The sequence below is a fragment of the Daldinia childiae genome (assembly GCF_008694065.1).
Source record: "Daldinia childiae strain JS-1345 chromosome Unknown Scaffold3, whole genome shotgun sequence".
NCBI lineage: Eukaryota > Fungi > Ascomycota > Sordariomycetes > Xylariales > Hypoxylaceae > Daldinia > Daldinia childiae.
This window is the reverse complement of record NW_022984644.1, coordinates 5,215,407-5,235,328: the sequence shown is the minus strand read 5'-3', so window position 1 is coordinate 5,235,328 and position 19,922 is coordinate 5,215,407. Positions and strand designations below refer to the sequence as shown.

The following is a 19,922-nucleotide window of genomic DNA, read 5'->3' as shown; positions in this document are numbered from 1 at the left end:
GGTACACTAACTCATCACACTCGCCGCTCACTAATACAAACGTGATCTCTACAACAATTCAAGCAGCAACAAAAGAGATTAGAATCCAATTCATCTCACATTAATTCTTATCATTTGAGCGGTACTTCGTACTGCTGTGATAGACCTTAAAGCAAACCTTAGGTACCTAAACTAGAAGGCCAAAGGAGAGCCGAAAATGCCTGTCTATTATAAGACTTAATAGGCAATCTTCATCATACCTATCAAACAAGCAGTAATATCGCGATAAGTGATATCAAGATGACTGATCCCATGGAGCTTGACGAGCCAAGAGGCACCAAACGAAAGGAACCATCGTCTCCAGATGAATACGCTCCCCGCCGAATCAAGGCTAGTGTTCCTTTTCAACCCAATTAGGGAACGTAGGGCTGATTATCAACACCCTCTAGGCACTAGATCCAGACGTTGTGAACAAGATTGCTGCCGGCGAAATCATCGTAGCTCCAGTACATGCTTTGAAAGAATTGATCGAGAACGCGGTTGATGCAGGTTCGACCTCTCTAGAAGTGCTGGTTAAAGATGGCGGTCTCAAGTTATTGCAGATCACCGACAATGGTCATGGAATTAATGTAAGTTGCCTCAATCCTAATTATCGCGTGCACCCAATTTCTTACGATGTCCGACAGAAAGAGGACTTGCCAATTCTGTGTGAGAGATTCACCACATCTAAACTCAAAAAATTTGAGGACTTGAGCAGTATCTGCACTTATGGCTTCCGGGGTGAGGCTCTCGCCAGCATCAGCCACATTGCTCACTTAACAGTAACTACAAGGACTAAAGACTCTAATTGTTCGTGGCGAGCGCATTTCGATGGCGGTAAGCTATCGCCTGCAAAACCCGGGCAGCAGCCCGACCCCAAACCTATTGCTGGGCGAATTGGCACTCAGATATCAGTTGAGGACTTGTTTTACAATGTCCCAACGCGACGTAAAGCCTTTAGGTCGGCTTCCGATGAATACAACAAGATCATTGATATGGTGGGACGTTATGCCATTCACTGCAGTGGTGTCGCTTTCTCATGTAAGAAACATGGCGATTCGGGTACATCGATCACGGTGCAACAGCAAGCTTCTACAATAGACCGTATTCGTCAGATTCACGGCAGCGCCGTTGCGAGTGAGCTGATAGAGTTCTCCGCGTCCGATGACCGCTGGGGCTTTAAGGCTTCAGGATGGGCAACAAATGCCAACTACCATATCAAGAAAACGACCCTCCTTCTTTTCATCAACCATCGTAGTGTTGATTCATCTAACATCAAGAAGGCGGTGGAACAGACATACTCTGCCTTCCTTCCTAAAAATGGACATCCATTCGTTTACCTAAGCCTTGAAATTGACCCTCAACGAGTCGATGTCAATGTCCATCCAACGAAGAAAGAAGTTAACTTTCTGAATGAGGATGAGATCATCCAATCCATTTGTGAAAATATCCGAGATAAACTAGCAGCAGTTGATACGAGTCGCACATTCTTCACACAGACTCTACTCCCCGGTTCTATGCTTTCCGATGCCTCTCAACCAGACGTGAACAGCTCTTCTGTTAAAACACCGGGCGGTCCAAAAAAAACACTTGTGCGGCCCGATGAACGCAACATGGTTAGAACGGATGCTTCGCTACGCAAGATCACCAGCATGTTCTCTGTGGCATCGCCATCGCCAGCATCTCGTACATCGAGTAATGCCGCGCCCGATATAGGCCACGAACCGGTTTATGAAACAACTGACCGTGAGCCGATTCTCTGTCGACTCACTAGTGTGCGCGAACTTCGCTCCGCCGTTAGAGACGATATGCACCACGAGCTCACCGAGATATTTGCTAATCATACCTTCGTGGGTATCGTAGACGAGAGACGCCGACTCGCCGCCATTCAAGGAGGCGTCAAACTCTTCCTTATCGATTACGGTAGAGCGTGTTTCGAGTATTTTTACCAGGTTGGGCTCACTGATTTTGGCAATTTCGGTGTTATAAAATTCCAGCCTGCGCTTGACCTACGTGAAGTTCTCAAAATTGCGGCCGAGCAGGAAAAAGCTGCCGCTACGGACGATGAATTTGATGTAGGCGACGTTGTGGATACGGTAGCAGAACAGTTGATCGAGAGAAGGGAAATGTTGCTGGAGTACTTCAGCCTTGACATATCTCCAGCCGGCGAGCTATCAAGCATGCCACTTCTCCTGAAGGGTTACACGCCATCTATGGCGAAATTACCGCAATTTCTTCTCCGCCTTGGTCCCCATGTAAATTGGACAGACGAGAAGCTGTGTTTCGAAACATTCCTCAAGGAATTAGCAACATTCTATGTCCCAGAGCAGCTTCCGACGCTCCCGAGTAACGATGAGACTGAGGAAGATATCCCCGATGAGATCAAAGCAAGAAGAGAACAGATCCGACGCGCAGTAGAACATGTCTTCTTTCCGGCATTCAAAGCAAGATTAGTAGCGACAAAGTCGTTCATGAAGGGTGGTGTACTTGAGTTGGCGAGCCTTAAGGGTCTTTATAGGGTCTTCGAACGTTGTTGATGTGCGCGTGGAGCATTTGATACCCATATGCATTGCAAATATAGTAAAAGATTGCTGATTATAGAAACGTTGAGTCCAGTCATCCTATGCATCATGACTTGTAAAAGGGAACCTCTGGGACAGGCTTATATTACATTGCTAACTGTATATCATTTAGGCATTTTAATCCCTTGGAGTCTTACCAAGGCTGAGAAAGGTATGGTTAAAGGGGGATGTAAGGAAAAGATCCCGTATCCGCGCGGCTAATGGGTTCCACTTACGCAACCCGTTATAGGACAGATGTAGCAGATAACAAGCACTCTTATATGCATTATACTTCTCATTATTTTCCAGACAAGATGTTTCATCGGCGAAAGATAATTCTAACTATCAAATAACTTTCTTCAATAGGTCTATTGCTTACCAAATCGTTGCCTTTAATATGTCTGAAGCTAATTCGATAGCTTCAACCGCCGAAAGCGAATATCGGGGAAACGGCTTGGTAATTAAGGGTCCCCCATTTGGACTCGGATAAATATACGACTATGAGGAAGGAGGTCACCACCCCATCCATTTGGGCGATATTTTACATTCTCGCTACAAGGTAATCCATAAATTGGGAACCGGCGGTTACGCAAACTTGTGATTGTGCCGCAACAACTCCAGTGATACGCCTCAATATGTAGCTCTGAAGGTCATAATAGGAGAACAATCCACTAAGGACTATCCTGAGCTGCGAGTGAATAACCCTAGGTTGTGGATCAGATAAACTTCAACGTACCGATTATTTCTGTCTTTCATTAGACCAGTTTGATATCAACGGACAGAACGGTACACGTCTTGCTTTCGTGTATCCAGTTTTAGGTCCCCGAGTGTCAAGGCTACTCAGTGTCGCCCAGTCTAATGATCTAGGAGAGTTATTGAAGAGAGCTTGTCTACAGGCGACCAAAGCCAAGCTATGGCTGAACTCCATAAGCGAGGCGTTTGTGACGGTGGTATGTACCTATGTTCGCGTGTCTCTTTACAACTCAAATTCTAACAGAACACTGCGAAGACTATAGACCAGTCAACATTCTGGCCCAAATATCGGGTCTAGATGGGCTCTCAGAGGATGAAGTAATTATAAATATCGGGGTACCTAGCACAACGAAAGTGGTCACACTTTCCGGTGAGGGCCATAACTTACCAACGGCTCCTCAATATCTAGTATATCCCGTGGACTAGGATTCGACGGCGGCGAATACTACAGGCTTATTGCTCTCCCGAGTATGCTTTGGAAGGCAAAGTCGGTCTTGGGTGTGACTTATGGGCTCTTGGCTGTACGTTATTCGAGATCCGTACGGGGAGAAAACTATTCAGCACATATGATGACGAACCCGACAAACACATGCGGAAGATGGCCATGGTTCTCGGCAAGTTTCCAGAGCCCTGGTGGTCCGAAACTTGGAAGGCACGTAGGGGTTACTTCGAGGACAAGGCGAATGCGGAGAATCGAGTAATAGAGGTACGCAGAGGTTCTGACGAGAAGAACCTGAGTCCTGGCGCTGTAGGTGCACTAGTTATACCTAGGCCACAACCAAGGTCGCTACAGTAGATGCTTGCTCGAGGCCTATTCTATGAGAATAGTCACAGCCGCGGGGGGAGGGGGGGAGATTCAACGGGATATTCCTCAGAGAAATGCAAATATTTTCGGACCTTCTCTCAAAATTACTCACGTATGCTCCCGACAACCGCTCTACAGCTAGCTGCATACTAAATCATGATTGGTTCAAACCAGGCTTTTGAGATACTTGGGGCTTCCGGATTTTCGATTAAGTTGTAGCATCACCCAAGCCGTGAAGATAGAAAACTGACTCTTGATTCTAACACAAGGCTGTGCATATCAAAGGAGGCTTAAATTGTATATGTTGGCCTTATTATGCCTCGGAATCTACCTTACTACCCAACCTACCTTATAGTGCATAAGCCTGAAAGCCTCGTGTACCACTCAATAAAAAGTATCCTTGGTTTACATAGGTATATAGATACATATATTTGCCACAGAATAATATCGCAAACACTTACCACTATGCCAGAAAAGAATAGTGAAGAGGTAGGTTACTAGGTATAGGGTTTCACTCAGAGCATAGCCGTAGACAACCAAGGTGTTGCTTGTTGATTGGTCAAATCTCAACCAACCAAAATCAGGTTACCACGACACTACACGAATAAAGCTGGCCACTAACCAATCAATATGGGAATATTCGTAGGCGAAGCAACAATAATTCATAAAGCTTTCAATTAGTATATGTATAATGCGTCAGCACCTAATGCCAGCTTCGTATCCCAGTTGCATAAGTTGAATGTAGGCCTACAAAAACAAAGAGTGTTCTTAGTTATTCATTGGCTTATTCTTCCAGAGCCTGCTTTACATCAAGCAGATCACTGTGCTGTGTCTTGGGAGTTAATATTTCCACTACCATGTCTAAAATTCGCCTCTGCTATCGACTCAGGCACTGATTTAATGATTCAGGCAGTTACTACATAGGTATATAAACAATAGTTAGATCCTAATCCTGTACTCCTAACAGCAGGGATGTCACCACTATTCTAGAAATCACACTACTAGCTTCCTATCTTAAGAAATAGCCGTAGTTTCTTAGGGCGCTACCTATTATCTAACGTCGTTTACTCTTTTACTATTGTTTTTTTCGACTGTTTCCTCGAAACTCATTAAGGAATATCTCGATACTAGAGTCAGCCCCAGAGCTATCTAGTATCTTCCATACAATATGGACCTTAGCGGTATCATAGGAGCCATGGGGTCTGCTCGGGTTCAATCTCCGGTTGATACTTCTGATCTCAGGAACACCCAAAATCCAGACCAGATCCATCTACCGGATGTTATTCTACAAACTAACTCAGCATCAAGTTCACACCTTGCTACCCCCCTTAGCGGCACCTCCACTGCACCAACAGATATGTCTCAGGGGGTAAATACTACTTCGGAAGTCAACGGTAGTGAAGCTGCATCTTCACCTATACGTATTCTTGAAAGCACCAATTGTCAGTGGTCATTACTATCCCTGATGGATTGTCCGGACATGCTACAACAGGGAAACAATAGATCTTCTTGTCCCAGCTCACCAAGCCCCCGGTCTTCATATGACAACCTATCCTCGTCTCGGTCATGTCCAAGTTCCCCCCGGCTAGGCCCAGCTAGCCCTGGCACTACCACCAGCGCACATCAGCCCCCTCGCGATGAGAGACCTTTCAACTTCATACCATCCACTGCGAGTCAAGAATGGACCCGTAGGAAGGTATTTGATGGCGAGACCAACGATATCCTTGATCAACTGATGGGATATGAAGGATTGGAAGAGGTCAAGCAACAATTTTTGGACATCAAATCTAAGGTTGATGTCTGCAAAGAGCAAGGCCGAGATCTGAAGTCGGAGCGTTTCAACATTGTTTTCCAGGGGAACCCCGGAACGGGTGAGTGATGATAGGCCCCTGCCGAGATAATATATCCAAGTTAATATAAGATTCTTAGGTAAAACTACATTTGCCCGCTTATATGCCAAGTTTTTGTGTAGCTTGGGCATTCTCGAGTCTGACTGCGTGAAAGAAACTACCGGCATCGATATAGCGACCAAAGGCACTGCCGCAATTAAGAGTAAGATCAAAGGGATGCTTCATGGCTATCGAAATGATCGTATCGGCGGGGTTTTATTTGTCGACGAAGCTTACCAACTGACTGCCCCATACGCTGATAGCGTTGGGAGGGCAGCTTTGGACATAATACTCACGATGATGGAGAACAACGTCGGCAAACTTGTTGTTATATTTGTCGGCTATAAGGACGAGATGGAATCGTTCTTCGAGCACAATCCAGGCTTGAGCAGCCGGATCCCCTATACAATGAACTTCGCAGACTTCACCGACGGCGAACTCTGGAAGATATTAAGTGACAATATTACACGCGAATACGGCGGAAAGATGAAGGTCGAGGATGGTATGCATGGGCTTTACATGCGTATTGCCATCCGACGGCTTGCCCAAAACCGCGGCAACAGGAGCTTTGGTAACGCACGCGCTGTCCAGAACCTCTTATCTAAGATCGCGAATCGACAGGCACAGCGTCTAAAGAGAGAGAGAAAATACGGCGGGAGGCCAGACATCTTCCTTTTTACGAAAGAAGATTTGATCGGCCCAGATCCGGCCACTGCCAGTACAAGCAGCGAGGCATGGATGGAACTGCAAAGGCTCATCGGACTCAATCAGGTTAAGGAGTGTGTGCGAAGCATGATAAAGACGATTCAACACAATTACCTCCGCGAGTTAGCTGAGCGTCCTCCTCTAAAATTCTCGCTAAACCAACTGTTTGTGGGAAATCCTGGTACGGGAAAAACAACGGTAGCTAAGTTGTATGGTCGAATCCTAGCCGACTTGGGCTACCTCAGCAAAGGCGATGGTGAGTTTCGTCTTCCTAAAATGCCATAGGACTATTAACTAACATTCTCAAGTGGTTTTAAAGAACCCGGCTGACTTCATCGGCGACTGTCTTGGAAAGTCCGAAGCGAAGACAAAGAAGATTTTAGACTCCACCATTGGTAAGATCCTAGTAATTGACGAAGCGTATATGCTTGACGCCGGCGATCCCGGCAGAGAGCAGGACAAATTCAAGACCGGGGTGATCGATACATTGGTGTCAATGGTCCAGGGAGTACCTGGAGAAGACCGGTGTATCATCCTCATTGGATATGAAGACAAGATCAAGGACATGTTCCAGAACGTCAACCCAGGTCTGTCACGACGTTTCCCCATCGAGCGACCTTTCCGTTTTGAGAACTTTGATATCTCACAGCTAGAACAGATTCTACGGCTGAAAATGGACCAGCAAGGGCTTGGTGCTACTGATCATGCTATTGAGGTAGCTCTCGAGGTTCTTGAAAGGTCGCTGATGCGTCCAAACTTCACGAACGCTGGCGAGATAGATAGCCTCCTTTCTATGGCCAAGACGAATTATGAAATGAGATTATCAGCAATGACCATAATCAGTTTAGACACTGACATAGAGATTGAGGCAGCGGATTTCGATCCTGATCATGATAGAGGATCTAGAGTCGACTGCCGTAAAATGATGGAGGGCCTCGTCCATAGCACCATCACCGACAAATTCGTCGGGTACCAAAAGCGATGCCTTGGGGCAAGGAGGCATGGATTAGACCCGAGGGAGCAAGTCCCGACGAGCTTCATATTCAAAGGACCATCAGGTACGCACACCAGAAGGATTAATAGCTATGTACCTAACCTTACTCGAATAAATTACTGACTTTCATCGTCCATGCAGGTACTGGAAAAACTATTACCGCACAGAAGATGGGAGAGCTTTTCTACAATATGGGGCTTTTAGCGACACCCCAAGTAATCGAATGCACCATGGCCGATCTCCTTGGTCAGTACGTTGGACAGACGGTGCCTAAGACACGAAAGAAGCTCCAGGAAGGTATCGGGCGAGTTCTTTTCATCGACGAGGCCCACAGACTTGTTCAAGGACAATACGCGACCGAGGCAGTCGATGAGTTGATCCAGTTCCTTACCAGACCGTCGCTCAAGGGCAAGATGATCGTGATCCTAGCCGGCTATACGGCAGACATGCATAACCTCATATCGACTCGACCGGCTCTTGCGAGTCTCTTCCCAGAGGAGATTACCTTTGATAACATCCCTCTCGATGATTGCATCGCGTTGCTTGCCAAGGAGCTTGAATTCAGCAAGTTCACAAGTGAAGCAGGATTCCTCAAGAACCCGAGCTCGCCAGACTATGGGAAAGTCAAGGGACTCTTCCGCGCTATGCAATCGATTCCTAGCTGGAGTAATGCCCGTGATGTAAGAAACTTATCGAGGAGAATTCTTGGGAGATTCCTTGAGTCTATCGACTATGACTGCTGCGCCCACCAGGCCCGAGTCATCTCCGCAGCTTATATCACAGACTGTATGTGGCAGATGATCACACAGCAGAAAGAGCGCTGTACCGCCACGACATCAAATGACAAGACGGCCTCACCACAGTCGCCGTCCACCAGGGGAATGGACTCACACCCAATGATGTTTAATCCGCAATCAGCAACACCGCCTCCGGCTGCTTCTACCTCCTATGCACCCAGAGCAGAAAGCAGCTTTTCTACCGCGAATGATAGCGCCTCGGTTAGAACCCAAGGTCAAGGTCTCAACAGCTTTTTAACGTCTCAAGCCACCGCCGTCCGCAAAGGAACGAATGGACCACAAAACGACCGTAACACGCAAGGGCAGAAGGCGCCGAGTGAAGACATACGTGAAGAGGGCGTGTCCGACGCCGTCTGGCAGGAACTTGCCAAGGCGAAGAGGATCGAAAGCGCTCGACGCGTCCTACGCAATACGGAAATCAAACGACTAGAGCGCAGTTTGCGAGAGGCCGAAAAGAGCGGCGATGTCTCAGCGTGCGATGCGCTACGGAGCCAACTCTCGGCGACTCAGCAGCGCATACGGGACGAGGAAAGGGTACAGCAGGTCTTACATCAAATGAATGTCTGCGTCTATGGATTTTCTTGGAATAAAGTTGCCGGTGGTTATCGATGCGAAGGTGGGATGCATTTTGTGACTGATGAGGATGTTCAGTCGAGATTGATATAATAGCTGAAGCGCTTTGTGAACGACTACATACTTACGATCAGAGGTAACAACATATGTAATACTACCTAGCCACCATAAGAATGCGAAACTACTAAGATGGCATTATTAGAATAGAAAGTAATATAGGATGGATCCATCTTATAATATTAATAAATAAAATGTTAATAAAAAAAATAAAAAAGATCAAAACGTACAACACCGGGGATTCACTGGTCGTCACCGACCCAATTACTAGTCCGGCGGTATCGGGTTTATCGATGGGAGAGCAGACGGGATCCCGAGTTTTCCAGATCCTATGGTCGTACGTGATAGTTTATGTTGTCTTTACAGCTTATATAGCTGATGTTTTAGTTGCCTGGGTTAAAAAGGGGCTTCATCTCTACAGGCCGGGTTCTCATTGACTTGGTTACTAAACATTCAATTTCTACTCTCTTTACGCACGAAGATTATTTAAAGTATAAATAATTATATTCAAGATTTAAATCAATTAGAAATTCATTTATTAGCAATAAAGTATGGCAAAGCAAGGCGGTTTGCTGTGTTGGCCTACGAAACAAGCACGTATGTATGATAAGTAGTGGGTAAGCGGGACTACCTAATTCAATAGTAAATGAAATTCACGCACAATTATTCATTTAGCTATACTATTGCGAGTGTGCGCATGACTCTTAAAACTAGATGTTGCTACTATCTAATTATGCTTCCTCCTGGCATAAAATATCGCGAAGACTGAGACTCTGGAGGCTTTTTCGCCTACATATTTCAAGCTCTCGTGCGTGAAACAAACGCAACTCTGTTTGATATTTGAAATGAATGAAATGCATAACGCAAAGTACGGAAGAGGATACCACGAATGATCGACAATTGGTTTGTCTGTCATGTGAGGCTGTAGGCCGTGTTGGATGAGGCCTGCGCTTGCTGCTTGAGACAAAGATCCATAGAATACCAGGGGTCGCTGATGACCCTGGTGAACGAGGTGAGGCGTTCATGCCTCACCTTCAAATTCGACACCGTCGTCATCCACAGGTTCCTCGAGCTTGACCTTCGGTTCTCCCTTCTTGACACCCCTAGTAAAACGGACAGGCTTGCTCTTGGTAACGGCGACTGTGTTGTAAGTGTATAAGTAAGTAATAGAATAGAATAGTTAATGTAAAAGAGGAAGAGGAAGACAGGAAGGGGTGTAAGGTAAGTCACATACCAGCGTCTACTTTAGAGGTTTCCACCTCTTTCTCGTCTGATGACGAAAGGTGAGCTTTCTTGACGGAGACCGTATCCTCCTCTATTATGGAGATGTCAGTACCTAGAAGACAAAAAGAAAGAAAATTTAGGTGGGATTCAAGTCAAACTACGTACCATCATCGTCACTAATCCAATCGGAGTATGTTCTCTTCTGAGTTCTCCGACGGGTACCACGGCGGGGGGCTATAATTATGTAGTGTCAGCAAATAAATATATCGTGAGTATGTATAGATGAAACATCATGGGATGGAAAGAGATAGCTAGGTAGTAACATACATTCAGTTGGCTTGGTGGATATCTTATTTTTACTGCGACTACCGTTGGCGGTAGCAGCGGCTTCTACTGCACCTTCCTGGTCGCTGTCATTGTCGTCCTTCTTATCACTGCGGTAGGCTGCTGCCTCAGCACGGAGGTTTCTCCAAGTGTCCTTGAGGCTTCTGACTGTACGACCGGGCATTTTAATATCTTGAAAGGGAATACCCCTGCCAGATGGTTTCATACAATCAATGACCTGAAGAAGGAGTTCAAGCTATTCGGTATATCTTATTAGTAGTCGTTCATCATAAGTTATATCCTGCTGTTGAAGCAGGTTGGCAAGAGGCTATGATCTGCATACCTTCTCCTGCGGAGTCCAAGGCTTGCCGCTCGACATGATGGTTGATGAGCCGTTGAGTTGTTAAAGAGTGGTTGGGTATGTGGAGAATGTTTGCCCTTAAAATTTTGGTTAGTTAAGGTATAACATGTAAGGTGGTAAGATGGAAAAGAAATGTGAAGGACATGAAGTTCCTAAATGATATGGATAGGTGGGCGGTTTATGACGGGTTAGACGTGGTAGGTACGGGTTATATAATTCACGGGCAGTGGCGTGGCGTCGTGAATACATAGGCAATATGATATATCTAATGCAATGTGATTGCGTGGAAACAGACATATATACACTTTGGCAGGGAATTTCTCGCGTACCTGGGTACTTAGATATTGGAGTCTTTCGTATGTTAAACCCGGTTGCGGGTTGGAGTTGGGAAGTTAGTTGCCTGCTGATAGAAACAGCCACAACGGAGGATATAACGGAACTTTATAGAAAATGTTTAGAGTCCTACCAACCGACTTAACCCGTTGGCACACTTCAGGAAAGGGCTATAGCTACTTTCGATCCCTAAGTTTCCCTACGCGTCTATCCAGTGCGATTACTTGAGAAATACTAAGAGGTGGTTGCCTACTTATGCAGTTTACTTAACCCTGTGAGCACATAATGCAGTAGGCATATCACATTTTTGATGATGGATCACATTTTCCCTTATCATATCTTCGTGAGCATAGAATAGTTTTCCTGTAAACGAGATCGAGTACAGAAGCGAAAAAGGCTAGATGCTGTTAATCCATGAAAAAAAAAGCAAAGGCAGTAGGCATGTTTAGCACCCTTACAGGAGTTATGCTTACGGAGGCATCACCAGCGTTCAACCTTAGGACTGGGCTAAACAATTGTGATAGGATTGTGATACTTAACGGAAAGCGGTAGTTATGACACCGAGGAATATAATCTTGCATGACATGTCACACAACTCTTCTTTTGGCTACCTATCTGTCGTTGTTGAAAAAGCACTAATGCTTCCACCTCAGGTACGCATGTAGGTGGACGTTTTAGAGCAGGCTTAGGCAATAATTGCTGCAACATGGGGGTTAATAACGGTTAATAACATTTATTAAAGCCAAGACTATACTTCGTACATATTACGGCAAACCACGTATGTTTTTTTCGTTTCGTTATAATTTATACTTAGATATATTTAATTAAGACGTAATAATGAACAAAAATACTTTCCTTATAAAGAATATTTCTGACTGTTTGGACTAGTAATATTTTTTATTAATAATTTCTGCTTATTTTTTAGGTCAAGTTCGTACCTTGGGACATATTCTTGTCCTTGTTAAAAGGCTTAGTTAGTTATAGTTCAAAAATTTTATAACTTGGGATAGTATGGTCCCTACTCGTTATTTGTCCATGGTGGGAATAAAATAGATATTTCTAATACTCGTATTTATATAAAAGCCTCTCCTATTATTCACGTGCAAAAAGTCCATTTAGAGTAGCATTCTTAGATGTAGCGTAGCGGATCTAAAGTAAACAATCTGTACTCGTTCTGATTAGTTAGGTAATCCCGACCTCCAAGTTCGTGGAACCTGAAGCTAAGATAACGGATCGTTATCGCACCCTTGCCCCTTGCTACCCTTAGGCCATATCATCCAGCAAAACTTAATCTGTAAGTAGAAGCTGCAGGCCGTCTACCTACAACTAACTTATTTTACCGACCGATCGGGAAGGATATGTGAAAAGCTTCTAAGAAGCTACTAACTTGAAGCTGCCCTCATCCGGGTTCGCATACACAATCTTTTATTGCATTGCGTCAAGAATATAAAGTAATCTCGAATTGGTCCGACCTCGAGATTCTTGATTTAATTATTAGCAGGGATCGTGGAAACATACGTATTTCAGAATCGATTCTGGCACCTCTCCCATATTTTTTTTAGTGATACTATCCGCGTCACCTTCGTCACTTTCGTCACTTTCGTCACCTACTTCATCTTCATCATTACCACAATCACTACATTATCTATGATGAGTACGAAATAGATGAGCGAGACAACACATTGGAAGGTATTGGCGCTGGATGAGGCACCTATTGCCTTTGCGCATTGCTGAGTCAGGCCTCACTCGGCTTCTTTACTCGTCATCAGGGTTCTCTCCAAGGCTCTCTCCTCTAGAGCTCCCTTCAGGGCTTTCTCAGCCTACATCACCGCTACGGTGCGCATCTGCTCCCAATAATCGACATAGAATCACCATTTGTCTTACACGTCCATTCACTACAGAGACACCTCGTCACCAATCGACTCCTACAGTCATGAATGGATCAAGTCCAACCTCGCGCTCTAAGCGCAAAGCTCCCTTCTCCCCCGACGAGCACGGTCGTCTTCATAAACACCTTCGACCCGCAAACCGAAAGCTATCTCCGAGCGAAAATACACCAGATACTGAATTACCAAGCTTTATGGAAAGCGATATGGCTACAGACGAAGAACTAGTACCTTACCCCCCACAAGCTGTGCCTGACACGGCAGAATGGCAGGCTACCATAGAGAAGGTCGTTAGGAATGTTGTCTCTATTCGTTTTTGCCAGACCTGTTCCTTCGACACAGATGCTGCATGCGCCAGTGAAGCCACTGGATTTGTCGTTGATGCTGAGAAAGGGTAAGATGGCTCGATAACAAGTGCTATGGGGTTTCATCTGCTAACACCTTGATAGATATATCCTTACAAATAGACATGTTGTCGGTGCGGGACCATTCTGGGGTTATGTTGTATTCGACAACCATGAGGAAGTCGATGCGTACCCCGTCTACCGAGACCCCGTTCACGACTTCGGCATTTTGCGCTTCGACCCCAAAGCCATCAAATACATGCCTGTTTCGGCCCTCCATATCCGCCCGGATCTAGCAAAAGGTATGTTATATTTTCTAGAACATGGTTAAGAGCAGATTCTGACCATGGTTTTTTTTAGTTGGTGTGGAAATAAGAGTTGTTGGAAACGATGCTGGCGAAAAGCTTAGTATCCTTTCCGGTGTCATTAGCCGGTTAGACCGCAATGCCCCCGAATATGGCGAGGGTTATAGCGATTTTAATACCAATTACTATCAAGCTAATGCTGCCGCCAGCGGTGGTAGCTCTGGCAGCCCGGTCGTCAATATCGATGGTTTTGCTATAGCACTGCAAGCTGGTGGGAGATCTGATGGCGCATCAACCGACTATTTCCTACCCCTCGACCGACCTTTAAGGGCCCTTCGCTGTATACAGGAAGGGCGGCCAGTTGAGCGGGGCACTATCCAGTGTCAATTCCTTATGAAGCCATTTGATGAGTGTCGTAGGCTTGGCCTAACGCCAAATTGGGAGAAGGCGGTTCGGGAGACATTTCCTAAGGAGACCAATATGCTTGTTGCTGAGATAGTTCTTCCTGAAGGCCCTTCTCACAATAAGATCGAGGAGGGAGACGTGCTCCTAAAGGTAAATGGTGAGATGATCACCCAATTTATTCGGCTAGATGACATCTTAGACTCGAGCGTTGGCAAACCTATCCAGGTGACTCTACAACGAGGAGGTGAAGATATCGATATCGATATCCAAGTCGGCGATCTTCATGCAATCACGCCAGACCGTTTTGTAACTGTCTCTGGGGCTAGCATTCATAATCTATCCTATCAGCAGGCACGACTCTACGGAGTAGCTATTGAAGGTGGCGGTGTCTTCGTTTGTGAATCCACTGGTTCTTTCCGTTTCGATAGTGCAGATAACGGCTGGATGATCCAAAGCGTTGACCAGAAGAAGACACCTAACCTAAATGCTTTTATCGATGTCGTGAAGCAGATCCCTGACAAGAAGCGTGTTGTAGTTACATATAAACACCTTCGGGATCTCCACAGCCTCAATACCACAATCATTAATGTCGACCGACATTGGTCTGCTAAGATGCGGCAGGCTACGCGAAACGATACAACTGGGTTATGGGACTTTGAGGATATTGCCGATGCCCTACCCCCTGTACCTCCAGTACGCCGCAAGGGTGCTTTTATCCAGCTGGAGCACACATCACACCCCGCTGTAGCTGATTTAGTCCGCAGCTTTGTGCGTGTAGGCTGTACAATGCCTCTCAAGCTGGATGGATTTCCCAGGAACAGGAAGTGGGGAATGGGTTTGGTGATCGACGCCGAGAAGGGGTTAGTGATTATCTCAAGAGCAGTCATTCCTTACGACTTGTGCGATATTTGGATTACAATCGCCGACTCCATCGTTGTTGAAGGCAAAGTTATCTTCATGCATCCACTCCAGAATTACGCCATTATCAAGTATGATCCAGCGCTCGTTGATGCACCAGTGTTAAGCGCAAGGCTCAGTAAAGATAACATCACGCAAGGAGCATCGACAACTTTTATTGGATATAACAGGAGTGGCCGAATCGTGCACGCCGCCACCACAGTTACTGAGATAACTACGGTAGCTATTCCTGCTAACTCGGGCGCACCGAGGTATCGGGCTACCAACGTCGATGCAATCACTGTAGACACTAATCTTAGTGGTCAATGTGGAAGCGGAGTGCTCGTCGACAAGGATGGCACTGTACAAGCCTTGTGGTTGACTTATCTAGGTGAAAGGTCCTCTGGGTCGAGAGACGAAGAGTATCACCTGGGGCTTGCTGCTCCAACTCTATTACATGTTGTATCACAAATTCAGCAAGGTCAAGACCCTAAGCTGCGTATGTTGCCCATGGAGTTCCGGCCCGTTGCCATGTCCCAAGCTCGCGTCATGGGCGTCTCTGAGGATTGGATACACAAAGTCTTCTCGGCCAACAAACACAGCCATCAGCTATTTATGGTCTCTAAATGTACTTTTGAGCGTGACAACCGCCCCGTCGTCTTGCTCGAAGGTGATATAATCCTGACCCTCAACGGGAAGATCATTACCCGTGTATCAGAGCTGGATGTCATGTATTCGCATGAGGTACTCGAAGCTGTTATCGTCCGAGAAAGTCAAGAGATGCATCTCCAAGTTCCAACGTCACCAGCTGACAATATAGAAACGAACCATGCCATTTCGTTCTGTGGTGCTATCCTTCACGTCCCCCATCTTGCGGTTAGGCAACAAATAAGTAAGCTCGCCAGTGAGGTATACGTGTCCGCTCGGAGTAGAGGTTCACCTGCATATCAATACGGACTTGCACCAACCAACTTCATCACACATGTCAACGGCAAGCCAACACCGGATCTCAAGACTTTCCTAGAGAATGTAGTTAAGATCCCGGACAATACTTGTAAGGCTTCTCCCCCTCTTTCGACATACCTAGTCACACAAGATAGGTAGCTAACATACTCTTAGATTTCCGATTAAAGGCCATGACTTTTGATAACCAACCATGGATTATCACGATGAAAAAGAACGAACATTACTTCCCGACAATGGAGTGGATAAAGGACGGCTCAGAACCGTGCGGCTGGCGACGCATCACTTACGAGAGCGGCAAGGCTGTGGAGGGCGAGCCTACGGATGGGATTCTCCCAGTACAGGATGGGGAAGACGTTGACGATATGGATGACGGTGGAATCTAAGCATTTGGCCTATTTACGAATCGCCCAAACATGATTTGGTTCCATGATTAGATGTAATACCGTTCTCTGATAGAGTTCTTTGTACATAAATGAATTACCTTACATAACCAAGTTATATAGCATCGCCTACTGGGGTGGCTTGGTTAACAGGTTATGCGTTGATTACATATTTATAGTTCTCATAATGCTATGGTTGAGTTTCTTAAAAAGCCACGAATTTTATTGCCTTTTATTATGTTGGATTTGACTGCATCTGAGGAAAAGTATTATGAGAGGTCAAGACGACCTTGGATATAACTCTTTGTTAGTAAATTGGTACCTATACTAGGAGTAAAAACACCTTGTAGCAAGCCTAAGGTATCTGTTAATATGCATACAGGAGATACCGGGCATAGAAATCCCTGTTGCCAACTATCATACTCTAACCGCTAAACAGTACCAAAATCCCTGAGACAGGTACCCAGCAACAAACCGCCGGCCGACGACGAAAGACTTATCAAGTCCAACAACAAGTCTTCCCCTGGCCGCCCCACGGCTGGCACATGACATATGGCGTATTTGAATCACTACGAAGGCACAAACATTCAACCCGAAGTGCGGCGGGTTCGAGCGCCGGGGGCGGCGGCACGGTGGGGTCCGGGGATTTTGCGGCGGCGCACCACATGGCACATGGTGGGGGACTGGGGGATTGTGGGTACCGGGGGACTACACTGTTAAGGTACAACATTCATGGTGGCAAGGTGATTGTGGGTTAGAGGGCTCTGGGGGTTGGTGATGGGATGGAGAATGGGAGGAAGTGAGCATTCCGGACAGTGTAGGTCTCTCTTTTTTGCTTTATACCTGTTATCTCCTGCAAATAAATGGGTAACTGCCTAACCTAGGTAGGTAGGTTCATGATTTATTCATGTACACTAAGCTGATAGTCTTTATGTCCTTTTGGGTATCGAATTTCAGTTCACTTTATTGTAATCGCTTAGGGACGACAAGGTAAACTGTTTATAGACCTCTAACATTGAAAACTTTCTTGTCTCTTTTTGATATGATAACCTTTTTGCCATTTGCTGTGCACAACTATCTTAGGAGGTAGTCATTATGTCACAACCCATACCACTCTCTTAGAAGACAATTAAATATACGAATCGAAACAGTATTAATATTTTCGTAAGTTCTTTTTTTCAAGAAAAGAATGTTATCCTAGATATGTATAGGTAGTAGTAGGTAAGTTAGGATATCTCTATAGGGGTACCATCGAGGCAATCCACCAATCCCGTCAACCCAGCAGACCACCCGCTTCTAGAAACGGATGTCCTTTTATGCACATGCCGTCCTCGAGACTTAATTATATGCAAGTAGCGAAGGTGTAAAAACAAACAACTCCCAGAACCCCAACAGCTTAACGCACCAAAACCTATGCCTGTCCACCTTGACGGTCTGGACGACATTCTATGGGTGCCAAAGGGTATCGATAGTGTAGCGGAATTAAAAGTAAGGCGATCCAGCCAATTAGATTCCTAGGTCGGCGCAAAGAAAAATTTCGATGATCATGGCTCATCCCATCATATATAGTCCACTCTTCCCAGTACGTTTTCCTCATCTCGTCGCGAACTGATTTAGAGGAGAGCAGCAAAAGCAGCCATAGCAAGAAGCATTATACTGTTTATGGAACCATAATTACTATCACTTCCAGCTGTGGCGATGCCATTCGCAGGGATTGTGGGCGAAGGAGTGGCCGGCGCGGCCGTGGTTTCGGGGCCAGGGGTGGTGTTCGCAGGGGCGGCCAAGGTAGAGGATTCGCTATCCTGAGATGTGGCAGTGCTAGTCGTGCTTGTAGGGCTTGCAGTAGTTCTAGTACTTGTAGTGTTTGCAGCGGCCTTAGCTGATGTACTAACACTCTTAGCAGTAGTGGTGGAAGCAAGGGTCGTAGACGTGTGCGACGACTTAGGTTTAGTGGTGGATGGGCTTGTTTGCGTCACAAGGGAACCAGGAAGGTTATAGGCGTCTGCGCACTGCTCCAATGTCATATTATCGGGACAGCACCAAGTGGCACCTTTATCATCTGCTGTGCAGAAGAAGCCTTTATCGCAAGATTCTATATCATGGTCAGCAGCTTAGTCTCATATATGCTTAGGTATCTACTATGAGATCCTACCTCCAGTTTTTCCAGGGCAGCAAGTCTGCTTAGCAGTCTTATTGAAGCAGTGTACAACACTATCCTTAGAAGCGCACTGTTCAAAACCTTTACCGCACGCTTCGGCACAAGTATCGCCATCCTCGCAAAACTGCTGCTCGGGCGCATATCCACCATTCGCACGACGATCGAGACCAAATATAGCTCTAGGCGACATATGGGCAAGCTTTGGCTTATACGGTTGACGTATAGGCTCTGCAATAGCCTGGCCAGCAAGGACCACAATAGCAAGCGAAGATATCGTGCTGAACAACATGATGAATTTTTCCCCCCCGTAAAGTGATACTGAAGATCTTAGGTTTGTTAGGTTATATGAAGCAAGCAAGAAGGTATAAATATAAGGCTGCTTTTTCCGGTGCTAAAAGATGGACTCGGGTTAGGATAAAAATAAGTGAGTGTACGCTCGTCAGAGCTATAACGAATGAATGATTGGATGAATGAAAGAATGTTTGATAGAAAGGTATCAAACAAGCAAGCAGGACCGGGCTGTTAGAATAGAAGTCGGAAAATGAAAGAAAGAATACCCGAAAGGGAAGCAACGGAGAAGCAGCAAAGATCGTCAATAGATATAATGGGGAAAGAGAATTCTCGGTGTGTTGCCCTCCTGTATCATCAAGGTAAAATGTCAGGGCGATCACCCTTGATTATTTAAATCGGTACCTACCACTAGCTGCATAGGTACTATCTAGGTGTGATCCCAATAGAGGGGATACCTGGACACCTGCCCAAAATTCGATCCATGTCGTAATATGTAAAGTTAGCCCTCCTAGGTTGCTAGGCTTGCCAGGCTGCCAGGTGGTGCAAAATGCGTGATTAGGCGCGGGCGCATAAATGATCGTGGCAGGGTTACTTTGGATGGACCACACAGATCATCTTCGCCAACAGTTTACAATACTTAGCTTACTCCTCTCATATCCTCCTTTTCGATTTAGTACATAGATATTTGGCCCATAACATCTAACCCACTTCTAGATCTAAAAACTGCTAACCGCATAGAACTACTATGCGGTTCTAATATGCAGTGAATTGTGTTATACGTGATTATAGGATAAAAAATCTCCGAATAAGCGCGTCCAGTACCAGGTAGTTAGCTCAGGGCGCAATTAAGATGTCTGGGCTAATAATAGACGATTAAGCGATAGCCAGTAGCCGTA

At 45.7% G+C, this 19,922-nt stretch overlaps 5 protein-coding genes across 5 annotated transcripts; 3 read left to right on the top strand and 2 right to left on the bottom strand.

The window, feature by feature from the left end:
- Positions 1–279: 279 nt before the first annotated feature.
- GL218_04138 (DNA mismatch repair protein Mlh1) lies at positions 280–2,555 on the top strand (the record flags this gene model as incomplete). Its single annotated transcript, XM_033580722.1, has 3 exons — positions 280–369; positions 429–608; positions 666–2,555. 3 exons carry the CDS (start codon positions 280–282, stop codon positions 2,553–2,555), a joined length of 2,160 nt encoding a protein of 719 aa, XP_033437030.1.
- A 2,939-nt stretch (positions 2,556–5,494) lies between these two features.
- On the top strand, positions 5,495–9,188 carry GL218_04137 (Protein CbxX, plasmid; the record flags this gene model as incomplete). The annotated part of the gene is made up of 6 exons (XM_033580721.1): positions 5,495–5,579; positions 5,727–6,008; positions 6,067–6,987; positions 7,040–7,789; positions 7,867–8,405; positions 8,478–9,188. The coding sequence occupies 6 exons, from the start codon at positions 5,495–5,497 to the stop codon at positions 9,186–9,188; spliced, it is 3,288 nt and encodes a 1,095-aa protein (XP_033437039.1).
- A 985-nt stretch (positions 9,189–10,173) lies between these two features.
- On the bottom strand, positions 10,174–10,884 carry GL218_04136 (uncharacterized protein; the record flags this gene model as incomplete). The annotated part of the gene is made up of 4 exons (XM_033580720.1): positions 10,174–10,292; positions 10,387–10,467; positions 10,542–10,610; positions 10,704–10,884. The coding sequence occupies 4 exons, from the start codon at positions 10,882–10,884 to the stop codon at positions 10,174–10,176; spliced, it is 450 nt and encodes a 149-aa protein (XP_033437038.1).
- Positions 10,885–13,327: 2,443 nt separating this feature from the next.
- On the top strand, positions 13,328–16,580 carry GL218_04135 (uncharacterized protein; the record flags this gene model as incomplete). Its single annotated transcript, XM_033580719.1, has 4 exons — positions 13,328–13,674; positions 13,730–13,926; positions 13,985–16,285; positions 16,351–16,580. 4 exons carry the CDS (start codon positions 13,328–13,330, stop codon positions 16,578–16,580), a joined length of 3,075 nt encoding a protein of 1,024 aa, XP_033437037.1.
- Positions 16,581–18,190: 1,610 nt separating this feature from the next.
- Positions 18,191–19,024, bottom strand: GL218_04134 (uncharacterized protein; the record flags this gene model as incomplete). The annotated part of the gene is made up of 2 exons (XM_033580718.1): positions 18,191–18,669; positions 18,730–19,024. The coding sequence occupies 2 exons, from the start codon at positions 19,022–19,024 to the stop codon at positions 18,191–18,193; spliced, it is 774 nt and encodes a 257-aa protein (XP_033437036.1).
- Positions 19,025–19,922: the final 898 nt, after the last annotated feature.